This window comes from Mus pahari, chromosome 5 (genome assembly GCF_900095145.1).
Source record: "Mus pahari chromosome 5, PAHARI_EIJ_v1.1, whole genome shotgun sequence".
Taxonomy (NCBI): domain Eukaryota; kingdom Metazoa; phylum Chordata; class Mammalia; order Rodentia; family Muridae; genus Mus; species Mus pahari.
The window spans coordinates 165,101,181-165,111,898 of NC_034594.1; the positions used below are offsets into that span (position 1 = coordinate 165,101,181).

At 47.1% G+C, this 10,718-nt stretch overlaps 1 protein-coding gene across 1 annotated transcript; it reads right to left on the bottom strand.

Moving 5' to 3' along the window:
- Positions 1–8,494: 8,494 nt before the first annotated feature.
- G0s2 (G0/G1 switch 2) lies at positions 8,495–9,523 on the bottom strand. Its single transcript, XM_021199158.1, has 2 exons — positions 9,330–9,523; positions 8,495–9,145 (listed from the first exon to the last, which is right to left on the bottom strand). Exon 2 carries the CDS (start codon positions 9,115–9,117, stop codon positions 8,806–8,808), a length of 312 nt encoding a protein of 103 aa, XP_021054817.1. The 5' UTR covers positions 9,118–9,145; positions 9,330–9,523; the 3' UTR covers positions 8,495–8,805.
- Positions 9,524–10,718: the final 1,195 nt, after the last annotated feature.

Sequence of the window (10,718 nt, forward strand, 5' to 3'; positions counted from 1 at the left end):
GCTTTGAGAGACTCCGGCCTCCAGTGGCCATGGAACCCACTTCACATAGCTCTGATCTCAGACCACTGGCATGGAGGCCTGGCTGACTGGCTGCAATGGGATGCCCACAGCCCTTTCCACAAGTCTTCAGAGAAGATGGGGTATAGTGCTTATTATGTCTGTCATCAGTTCAGAACCGCGTATGCCATGCTAGCTTTGTGTGCCTCCAGAAGAACTTGAGAATGTTGTGACTTCCCACAGCCTTAGCAACGTTTTATTCCAACTAACGGTCTACTGCCAAATGATCGGCTGCTTTTGGTGCCAGCACCAGACCCTTGTTCCATCTGCCTTTTATGTCATCCCCCCCACAGCCCAGAACTCGCTCAACAGTTTTTATTTTTACAGCTTTTTTTTTTGACCAGTAATTGAAATTGACATAGAAGTTGGTTTCTTTTCAGACCTGTTAGCCCTACTGTGTACAGTGTATAGTCCTGAGTGGTGATAGTGTCACATACAACATACAATTTCATAAAGTCTTACCTTGAGGCTTCAGATAAGTGCTGCTCCTTTTTATTGGCTGCCTATTTCTGGTTGCTTCTCTTCTCTCTCCTCCTCCTCTCTATCCTTCTGTCTCATCTCTTTTTCCTCTGTGGTTTCCCACTCTTTGGGGAGGGGCAGGATTTCCTGCTCACAAGTTGGTTGGTTTCTGGGAGGAGCCAAAAGGCCTGATTCAAGACTGAAACCAGCTGGTCTGCCACCTGATACAATGTATGTGAAACCCAGAACTAGGAAGACGCCTTTTCTGAGGACCCAGCCTGCAGCAGGGAGACGCCTGGGAGGGGGAGCCAATCCAGCCATAAGCATTGGGCTCCCCAAAGGACAGGGGGACCCCAGGCAGCCTGGCATGGAGATGTTTGAAGTGGTCCTGGTTGCCTTGGAAACTTTCCCATTACTATTGTTAGCTCTAAACTCAGTGGAAGTAGACCAAGCAGACAAGCCGTCCTCCACCCAAGCAGTGCTCCACCCAAGCAGTGCTCCACCCAAGCAGGTGCTCTCTTCAGGCTTGGCTTTGCCTCAGAGGAAGTTACTGGAACAAGAACCATATTTGGACAGATTTTTCTTCTCCACAAGGAGAGACTCTGGTGGCCTGATACTTTCTGTAGGACTGTGTGCCTACCCACACTTTAGGTGTGTATAAAATAATCAAGATGAACACAGAAGCTAGCAAGTAGAGTGGATGAAGAGGGAGACCCAGAAGAGCAGGGGTTCCATTTGTAGAGACAAATAACCCCAGTCCAGTTTATCCCAGGTCTGGAGTAGAGGATGGAAGACAGTATACACACACACACTCACACACACTCACACACACACACACACACACACACACACATGAAGACTCACACACTCATGCAGACACACATATACAGGCACATATATACATAAGCACACACACAAGCACATAATGCATACACAGACATACACACATGCACACACACATGTACAGATATACATACATGCACAAACACACATGCACACATCATACAGACATACATATATATGTACACACATATACATGCACACACATGCACACACACATGTACAGATATACATACATGCACAAACACACATGCACACATCATACAGACATACATATATATGTACACACATATACATGCACACACATCAACACATAATGCACACACACACATGCACATATACAGAAACACACACACATATATGCACACATACAGATACATACAGAAACACTGAAACGCACACACACACACACATATATACATATATACATGTACACACACATATATACATGCACACACACAGATACACACATGCACACATGCACACACATATATACATGCATGCATAAACACACATATGCACACACAGAAACATACATATTATGCACACACACATGCACACACGTTCATTTTCTTTCTATTAATTTATTCACATATTCAGCAGATATTTGAAGAACATCTGCTTGGTTCCAGCATTAAGCCATGTTAGGATCAGTTCCTTTCTGGGAGGTGAGTTTGTATAGTCACACACTGAGCATGGAGTTAATCAGCATGGCAGCATACACTGGATGCTGAGGTGTGTGTGGGGTCCTGACTTCACTGAGAGGATGGGAACTTTGCCATTTACTTTCTCCAGAGAACTCCACATTCTACTGAGTTCTACCTTACTGTCTGTCTAAAGCACTCTGAAAACTCCTAAACAGGCATTGGATACTTTCCATCTGAGTATCTTTTATTAAATTCTCTTATTAATGTTTGAGCCAATTAAGAGAACATGGGTTGTGTGAGGCAGACAAGCCTCCCTTTACTTTAGTTGTTGGTTCTACTCCAGTACAGTTTTGGAAAGTTTCATAGGGCCTATTTTCATTTTTATTTAATTGTTCCTAACTTCTTTAGGGCTGCTTTCTGGTTTGATAATCATGGTTGCTCTTTTCTGGGGAACTCTCTGAGGAAATGGGTGACTTGCATGGAAGGTAAGGTAAAGCCACATGAGAGACTGAAACACTAAAGGAGCGTGGGCGTCTGTGAAAAAACAACTCTGTTGTGGATCACCTGGGGCTGTTTGTATTTTCATGTTAATTCTGCTACTCAGGTATTTCATGTGAACCTTCTTCCCATTTAAACTGGCCAAACAAAGACTAGAATTAGATAGTGATTAGATAGTGGGAGGGGAAGGTGGGGCTGAAGACCTTAGAGATGGGGAAGAGAGGAAGGAGGGGAGAAGAGGAAGAGACAGGAGAGAAGGTGGAAGGAAGATGGACAGAATCATGTGGCCCAGAGAAGCTGCAAGTAGTGAGGGATCTCATAGCTGGGGAACAGAGCGGTGTAGCGGTAAATCTGTCCAGTCTAGGTGTGCAGCTTATAAATGTTGTAACTGAGTTGTGTATTCTTGGCACAGGCTTATTAGGGGTGGAGATTTACTGCAACACACCTCCTCAAGTCAGAAGTGTGTGCTCACTTTTCCTCAGGCTAACTAAACTGTTAGCCAGGCACAGTTGCACACCCATAATCCCAGTGCACAGGGAGGACTGAGGCAGAGTCTGGAGGTTGCATAGCAAAACAAGGAAAAGAGGCTAACTATTGACTCTGAGGTTTCACTATCCTAACAATTCTGAAGTTCCACTTCTTTTTTCTATGCTCGCTCTCTCTCTCTCTCTCTCTCTCTCTCTCTCTCTCTCTCTCTCTTGTTCATTCTTTCTTTCTTTCTTTGAGATGAGGTCCCAGGTAGCTCAGGCTAGCCATAGACTCACCAAGTAATAGATACCGGCCTTGAACTCTTGAGCCACCTGCTTCCACTTCCAAATCACCATGATTCAGCTCTCCTTAAATGTATAATAATTTATTGATTTTTTAATACATCAAAAGTTCTATAGCATTGGCTCTCAATCTTCTTAATGTTGTGACCCTTTCATACAGTTCCTCATGGTGTAGTGGCCTCAGCCATGAAATTGTTTCATTGCTACTTCATAGCTATAATTTTACTACTGTTATGAATCATAATGTAAATATCTGATATGCAACCCCCCAAAGGGGTCAGATACTGTAGATTGTGAACAATCATTCTATAGGATGGCCATTGGTATTCTGTTTCAAAATTTTTCCTTTACCAAAATGAGGGCAAGAATCAGATACATGCATCTTTCCACAGGAGGCAAGGTCTCTACGTAGAAGACACTGAGCCTGGCTCAAGAGGCACAGACAGAGCATGTGCCTGTGAGTAGCATTTGTGTCTTGGCTTCCATTTCTGAGCAAAATGTAGGAAAAGACCCCAATTTAGTACTTTGGAATACAGAAGAGCACAGCCTTCTACATTAGGATGAAGCAGCTTCCCATAGTTCAGCATGACCAGCAACGCACCCCTCCCTGGGTTGGCCACCAGTGAAGATAGACCACGTCCTTGAGGATCAATTTGGATCAGATTGGTTATTTATTAGTCCTTATCTCCAGCCATTCCTATCAAACACTCTTACCTATCAGGCAGTGGAAGGGAAAGGTGGGGCTGAAGGTTTTAGAGATGGGGAGAGAGAGGAAGGAGGGGAGAAGAGGAAGAGACAGAGGAGAGGAGGTTGAAGGAAGATGGACAGAACCACGTGACCTGGAGAAGCTGCAAGTAGCAAGGGGTCTCATAGCTGGGGAACAGAGCAGTGTAGTGGTAAATCTGTCCAGTCTAGGAATACATCAAAACCACATAAAGCAAGGCTTTATAATTGAGACAGAAAGCAAAGCAAGCTGCAGGAAAATGAGCGGTTGGGTGGTAAAAGTATTAGCCAAGAGACATGCTTGTCGCCGGTATGGGGACACCCACACACCCCTTCAGTCTTCACACTTGACAAAGCCGAGGTAGGGGAACCTCATGTTCAAGGTCAGCATGGTAAGATAATAGGTAATCTGCCTGTATTCTGTTGCTGTGAGAAAACAGCCTAACTGAGGAAGTTTATAGAGGGAAGGGTGTATTTAGGCTCAGGGTTCCAGAGAGTCCATGATGACCGTAAACAGCAGGCCTAAGTATAGGAACAGAGCTGAGGGCAAGCATCTTTGAACACAAGCATGAAGCAGGGAGAGAAAACTGGAAATAGGTGAGACTTTATACTCTCAAAGCCCACCTCCAGGGACAGACTTCCTCCATCAAGGCTGTACCTCCTAAAACTCCTCAAGCGGCACCTCTAACTGAGGACCTCTAACAGAGACCTGAGACTGCGAGGAACATTTCTCATTTAAACCGCCACAAGATCACTTTGACTTTCTGTCTCAAACAAGCAGTGTGCCTCTGAAGCAGAAGATCAAATGGGCTGCACATACCAAGACTTGTGTTGAGTAACTAGCGATAACACACTTCCTAACCCAAAGTGTCCCATGCTTTTATGTAGAGATCTTTGTCTGGTTGCTCAGTGGTAGTATCTTCTAAACAAGATACCTAAGGACCTTACATGAAGGTCTAGGTGTAATGATCAGAAAGTACACTCTTAAGCTGGCTAGTCAAGTTCAGGTTACTCATTGAGGTTTAGTGGCTCAGATGTAGATATGAAGACAAACGGAATCCAAGCACAAGGAACCCAGAGAATATACCAGATGGTCCAAGGGTCCTCTGAAACACTTTCAGGTGGGCCGACCCTCCAGAATTATCAAAGGAATGTTGTAATTTTAATTTTTCAAATCCTATTTTTAATGATGGCTCTTAAATGCTTTAGCCTACCTTGTAGCCCACCAGAGGTAATGGAAAAGAAAGGATATGGAGGAGGTTGACCTGTTTAGACAGGTTCTTTGGAGCAACTCCTGTCTATGTTGTCTGGAAATCAAAGGCATTTCAGTTCACAGGTTAGCAGGCAGCGGCAGCTCAATCCACTCACAAACACCTCATGGATACACCAGCAGTCCACTTAGGTAGAGTTGGGTTAGCAACAGTGGTGACACAACCTAGCAGAGACAGCCTTGGCTTGAATCAGCAGGAGGGACTAACAGGAACACCAGGAGAGGCTGTGTCTCTCTCAGGGAAGTGAATATCAGTGAAGATGTGAGACCCACACAAGCATTGCACAGCTAGCTGTATCAGCAAGTCAAGCTCTCTCTCCGTCCCTCTGTGGAGTCCTATTTGTACCCTCCAAACATCATGTGTCCACGTGTCTTGCCTCAGCATGAGCCTCCAATCAGCCCAAGTCCTTGGAAGCGGCAACAAACTGCAGGACACCACTGGAAGATTTTGATGTGCTTCTCTCTACGGCGTCCTGACAAATGTGGCTCAACGACACAATGCAAGGCAGACCAATACATGTGTGTTGTTAGCAAAGAATCTTTTATCCCGTGTCCTTTCATGTGCTTGCTTCAGCAAAACATCCTCTCTCCTGTGTCTGCTTCAGTGAAACCTTCCTTCACCAGTCTGCCTTAGTCTTTCCCTGCAAAACATCATCCAACCGACTTTCCAAAGAACTCTTAAGTTTCCCATTTCAGAACATGACCACTGTTTAGTGCTTGAAATAAAGTGTGAAAGGTGAGTTCCTTGATGTATACAGTGAGGATGAGCTTTGTTGCGCAGACTGCTGAGTTTGCCTTTTCAGGCACAGGTAGGTCTGCTGAGGTGTTGGTTATTTGTTTTGCTGCTATAAGAAAATACTTGACAGAAGCAAGAGAAGGAAGAACTTACTCTGGTTCACAGTTGGAGAGTGCAATTATTCGTAGCAGGGAAGTCACTGGGACAGGAGCAGGAGACAACTGATCCAGTCTCCTCACAGACAAGTTCAGGGCTGTGCCTTCTGCTTCTGTGGTTATAAAACTAACCTGTTGGACTCTCATTCTATGGTGACTCTTCTCTGTTCAGTTTCAGTTGGCTCCAGTCTGGTGAGTTATCATCGTCGTCGTCGTCGTCGTCGTCGTCGTCGTCGTCGTCGTCGTCGTCGTCATCATCATCATCATCATCAATTGTTATTATTGACTTTGCTGTGCCAGTCCTGTGTCAGCAACAGAACCAACGAGCATTCCTTCTGTCACCTCTCCTGAGTTGGTACTAACACTACCACATAGAATAAGACCAAGAATAGTTTTTGTCTCTATGTGGAGTGAGGGAGTTCTTCTGCTTGATCATGACCAAATGTCTCATGAGACCATGGCATGATTCTGATGTGATGAGGCAAGCCCTTTCCTTATCTCTCTCTGTGGGCATCCTTGTGGGACAAATATGTTTCTCCTCCTATGTACACTCCAGGCACTACATCAGATAGCTATGGAAAAGCCATGACATCCTTGACATGATGATTTATGTGAAAATTGAAGAAGACACCATCCTTGTCCTCAGGAAGATCAGACTATGAGGGAGCCATCTACCCACAAAGCAACGGAGGGGAAAGTTTGTTACCAGGGGCCAGCCTGAGACTTAGACTTCACAACTATAAGATTCTGAGAGGTACAAAGATCCCGGCAACTAACGGCTAATGGGAAGAGCTGAGAAGGAGTCTGCAAGAGCTGTTACATTGTAACCTAGAACGACTAAGTTATTTATATGCTTGGGTACTTGTGTTTTTATACATAGGCAAACTCTCTGAATATAGACATAACCATCACACCCAAAAACCAGAGCACATGACTCGATGTATAGTTTACTGATGGACAGAAAACTTGAAGTCCTTGAAGCACTGAGGGATACATTCCTCAGAGATGTACAGAATATGGCTATGAGGAGAGTAATGTAAATAAAAACACAAAGGATAGAAAAGTATCCGTGTCCATGCTGGGCAGCTCCCAAAGGCAGACAGGAGGTAGGCAGAAGCAGGTCACAGAGACTCTAGAATCTCCTGCAGGAACAGGAAGGTGATAGGTACTGAAGGGGACCAGCCCTGGAGGTGATGCAGGAAATGAGCTGGACAAGGTGTTGAGTGGGCAGAGGAGCAAGCAGCCTATGGAAGAGGCATCTATAAGACTGACTAAACGGCTGGATTGGCCCTGCTCCTGGGAGCTTTGGGGCAGTTAAGGGTGGACTCTGCCTTGACACAGGGTCAAATGTCTGGATTTGGAAACAGGAAGAACACTGGTGTCATTGACATGCTTTTCCTTTGAAGACTCAAACACGTTCTTTTCATTCACATTCCCTTCCCCCTTTCCCTGGGGGATGGATTTTAGGGAGAGCTGACAGTTGATCAGAGCCAGAAGTGCCGGGGAGAGTTTGGGTTAGCAGAGCTAAACGGAATGGAGGTGTCTGTGTATAAAAGCAGGCTGGGAGGTTGGAGAGTCAAGTTAACATCACACCTGGTTAGAGTAGGTCATGACATTAAAGATCCTGGGGGAGTGGCATCAGGCTATCTTCTTGGCCCTCCCAGGGCAGGGAGGGGTTACTTTGGGGAGCCCCATAGTGTTACTAAATTAGCTCTTGACACAAGATCAGCTCTGACTCTGGGGAGAGGACTCAGGTCTGCGATAATGGTCTTTTCTCCTTCTAAGCTTACTGTGGTCAGCTGTGCCCTTAGGAGGGAGAGAGCTTCTGCTCCCATCAGATGGCTGGGTTTCTTTTTTGCCCCATCCTTCCTCTTTCTCTTCCCTTCTTCCCCACTCTTCTGTCTTTCTCTCTGTTCTTCCAACCTCCCCCCCCCCACAGCCTTCCTTCCCCTCCCTGTCTCCTCTCCTCCTCACTCTAACATTTAAGCCTAGAGATCAGCCACAGGAAACTCCAGCACAGTGGAGTAAAAGACAAATCACTTTTCCTTTGCCCTAGAAATCCATTGGTTCTCTGTCTCTGTCTCTCTCTGTGTCTCTCTTTCTCTGTCTCTGTCTCTGTCTCTCTCTCTCTCTGTCTCTCTCTCTGTCTCTGATATTATAGGTCAGAAATTGATTTATCTTGTCATCCAAAAATGCTAACACCTGTACCATGTTTAGAGTTTTACTCTTGTGTGAGTAGATCTGTCTTGGGCCAGGCAGTATTCAAGTCCCGGGTATGAAGCAGGGCTAGCCACAGTTCTGGGTGAGTCATCTCACCTCCCAAGAATTAAATAATGAGATAGAGTATAAAACGTTTTTATTTCAAAATGCAAAACGATAGTCATTGTAATAATAATAATAACAATAAAAATAACCGTATAAAAAGCATGTCTCCTTCTCTACTGCAAAGTGATAGCTCCTTGATCGCTCGCACAGCCTAGGGCAAATCACAGTGCATGCTGCACAGCAGCAAATCAGTCCCAGACCCCTTAGGTGATCTGTGCAGGGTCAGTTCTGGATTCGGTGGCACCTTGAAACAGCATGTGACTCTGCTCTCGCCCCACCTGGGTCGTGATCTGTGTCTCACTCCCTTCTCTGTCAGTCACCGGCCTTAAGAGGCGTGCTGCCGGAGGGACAGGGCCCGGCTGCACAGGGTAGCCTCCTGTGCCTTGCCTCCTGACAGCAGGGCCTGCTTGTGGAGGGACTGCTGCTCACAAGCTTCACGCAGCTCCGCCACTGCAGCTTCCTGGTCGCGCAGACGGCTGGGGGCTGTGAAAGGGCTGCACACCGTCTCAACTAGACCGAGCACCACACCGAAGAGCGCCAGCACACTGCCCAGCACGTACAGCTTCACTAGCTTCCCTCGGGGCTTCTGCGCCATCATCTCCTTGGCCAGAGGGATCAGCTCCTGCACACTTTCCATCTGAGCTCTGGGCTGTGGGTGGCTGGGCCTGCAGAGGTAGCAGAGAGGAATGGGGTTGAGTTCGGGTGAGGGACAGAAGCAGAGCAGGGAACCCTAAGCCTAGAAAGGGAGTGGCTGCCTACTAGGGGAACTCTAGCCCAGGGGAGAATGCAGCTGGGGGAGGGGATCTGTTGTCCCTCGCCCACCCTCGGTTCCGGGGCCTGGAGGCTCACCTAGGGTGCAGTGGGAAGAGAGGCAGCACTTGCTGGCGGAGGTCTGTCGTACTTGCGTCAGACTGGCTTTGGTGTCCTTCTTCCCTCAGCAGCTGCTCTTTGGAAGGGACACTCCGCAGTTGCAGCGCTCCGTGAACAGAGCCCTTATATCTTTTGCCCGGGATCCGCCTCCTGGCTCGCTGGCCTGAGTCCGGACTGCAGAAAGAGAAGCAGGGCGGGGGTGGGGGGATGGGGGGGGGGAGGAAGAACGGGAGGGGCGCGGCTGGGGACCAGGGAGGTGACCACGAGTAGTGCACGCCCCTGCTGTGTGCGCCCTGAGACCCTAGACCGCTGGTGCTGCAAAAACTGAGAACCCAAGGCACCACTTCAGTGTGCAGCCAAAGAGGAGACCACCAGGTGATGGTGTGGCATGCTTCCCTTACAGCACACACTCTCTAAGCTTGTCTGTTCCTCTGTTCCCTGGCCCAAGCTCTCGTGTAGTCCAGGAGGAACAGAGAAAGACCCTAATGAGGGAATCTGGGGTTCGTTTTTCGTTTAGAAAGGTCACCTTCTCACCTGTCAGGGAGGGTGTGGGTGGAAGGGAAGGCAACAGAGGGAACCTGCAGTGAGCAGGCAAACCAATTCGAAAAATCTATCTCCAGGGAGGAGAATGTTCTTCCAGAGTGCTGCTTTCTTGGCTGGTAGGTTTTACTAAGACAGGAGAACAGCTGAAACATTGCTAGTCACCTAATAGAAAGCTTTTCGTTGAGGGTTCCTTCTAATGCATAGAGAGGGTTAGGGGGGAGGGAAAGGGAGAGAGAGAGAGAGGGAGATGGGGGGAGGGAGAGAGAGAGGGAGATGGGGGGAGGGAGAGGGAAAGGGAGATGGGGGAGGAAGAGCAAGAGGGAGATGGGGGGAGGAGAGGGAGAGGGAGAAGGAGTGAGAGAGGGAGAGGGAGGAAGAGGGAGAGGGAGGGTGAATTAGTTTCAGTAAGGTGCTTCCATAGTTATTTCTGTATTACAGGGAATAGTCATTAAATGCAAAGCACATGTCTGTAATTCCAGCAAGAGGCAGAAGGATGGTGAGTTTGAGCATAACCTGAATAATTTACTGAGACTTTGTGTCAGAAATCAAAATAAAGAGGGTTATAGAAGTGGTTCAGTGGTGGAGTGCTTGCCTAGTATGTGTTAGGCTGTGTGGGTCATTTATATTTGTATACAACACACATGCACACATGTACACAAGCACACACAAATTTCCTTCTCTTCTATGTTCACTTGAGAAGTGAAATTGGTGGTAAGCCTTACAGAAGGTCCGTGGGAAAAAATTGTCTGTAATGAAAGTATTTCACCCTCCTACAGTGATTCCATGCCACCCTTCTCAGGTTTGGGAGAGTGTGCCTCTAGAGTG

Bases quoted from the DNA above. Each gene is read 5' to 3' on its own strand.
- G0s2 (XM_021199158.1), bottom strand. From the start codon at position 9,117: ATGGAAAGTGTGCAGGAGCTGATCCCTCTGGCCAAGGAGATGATGGCG.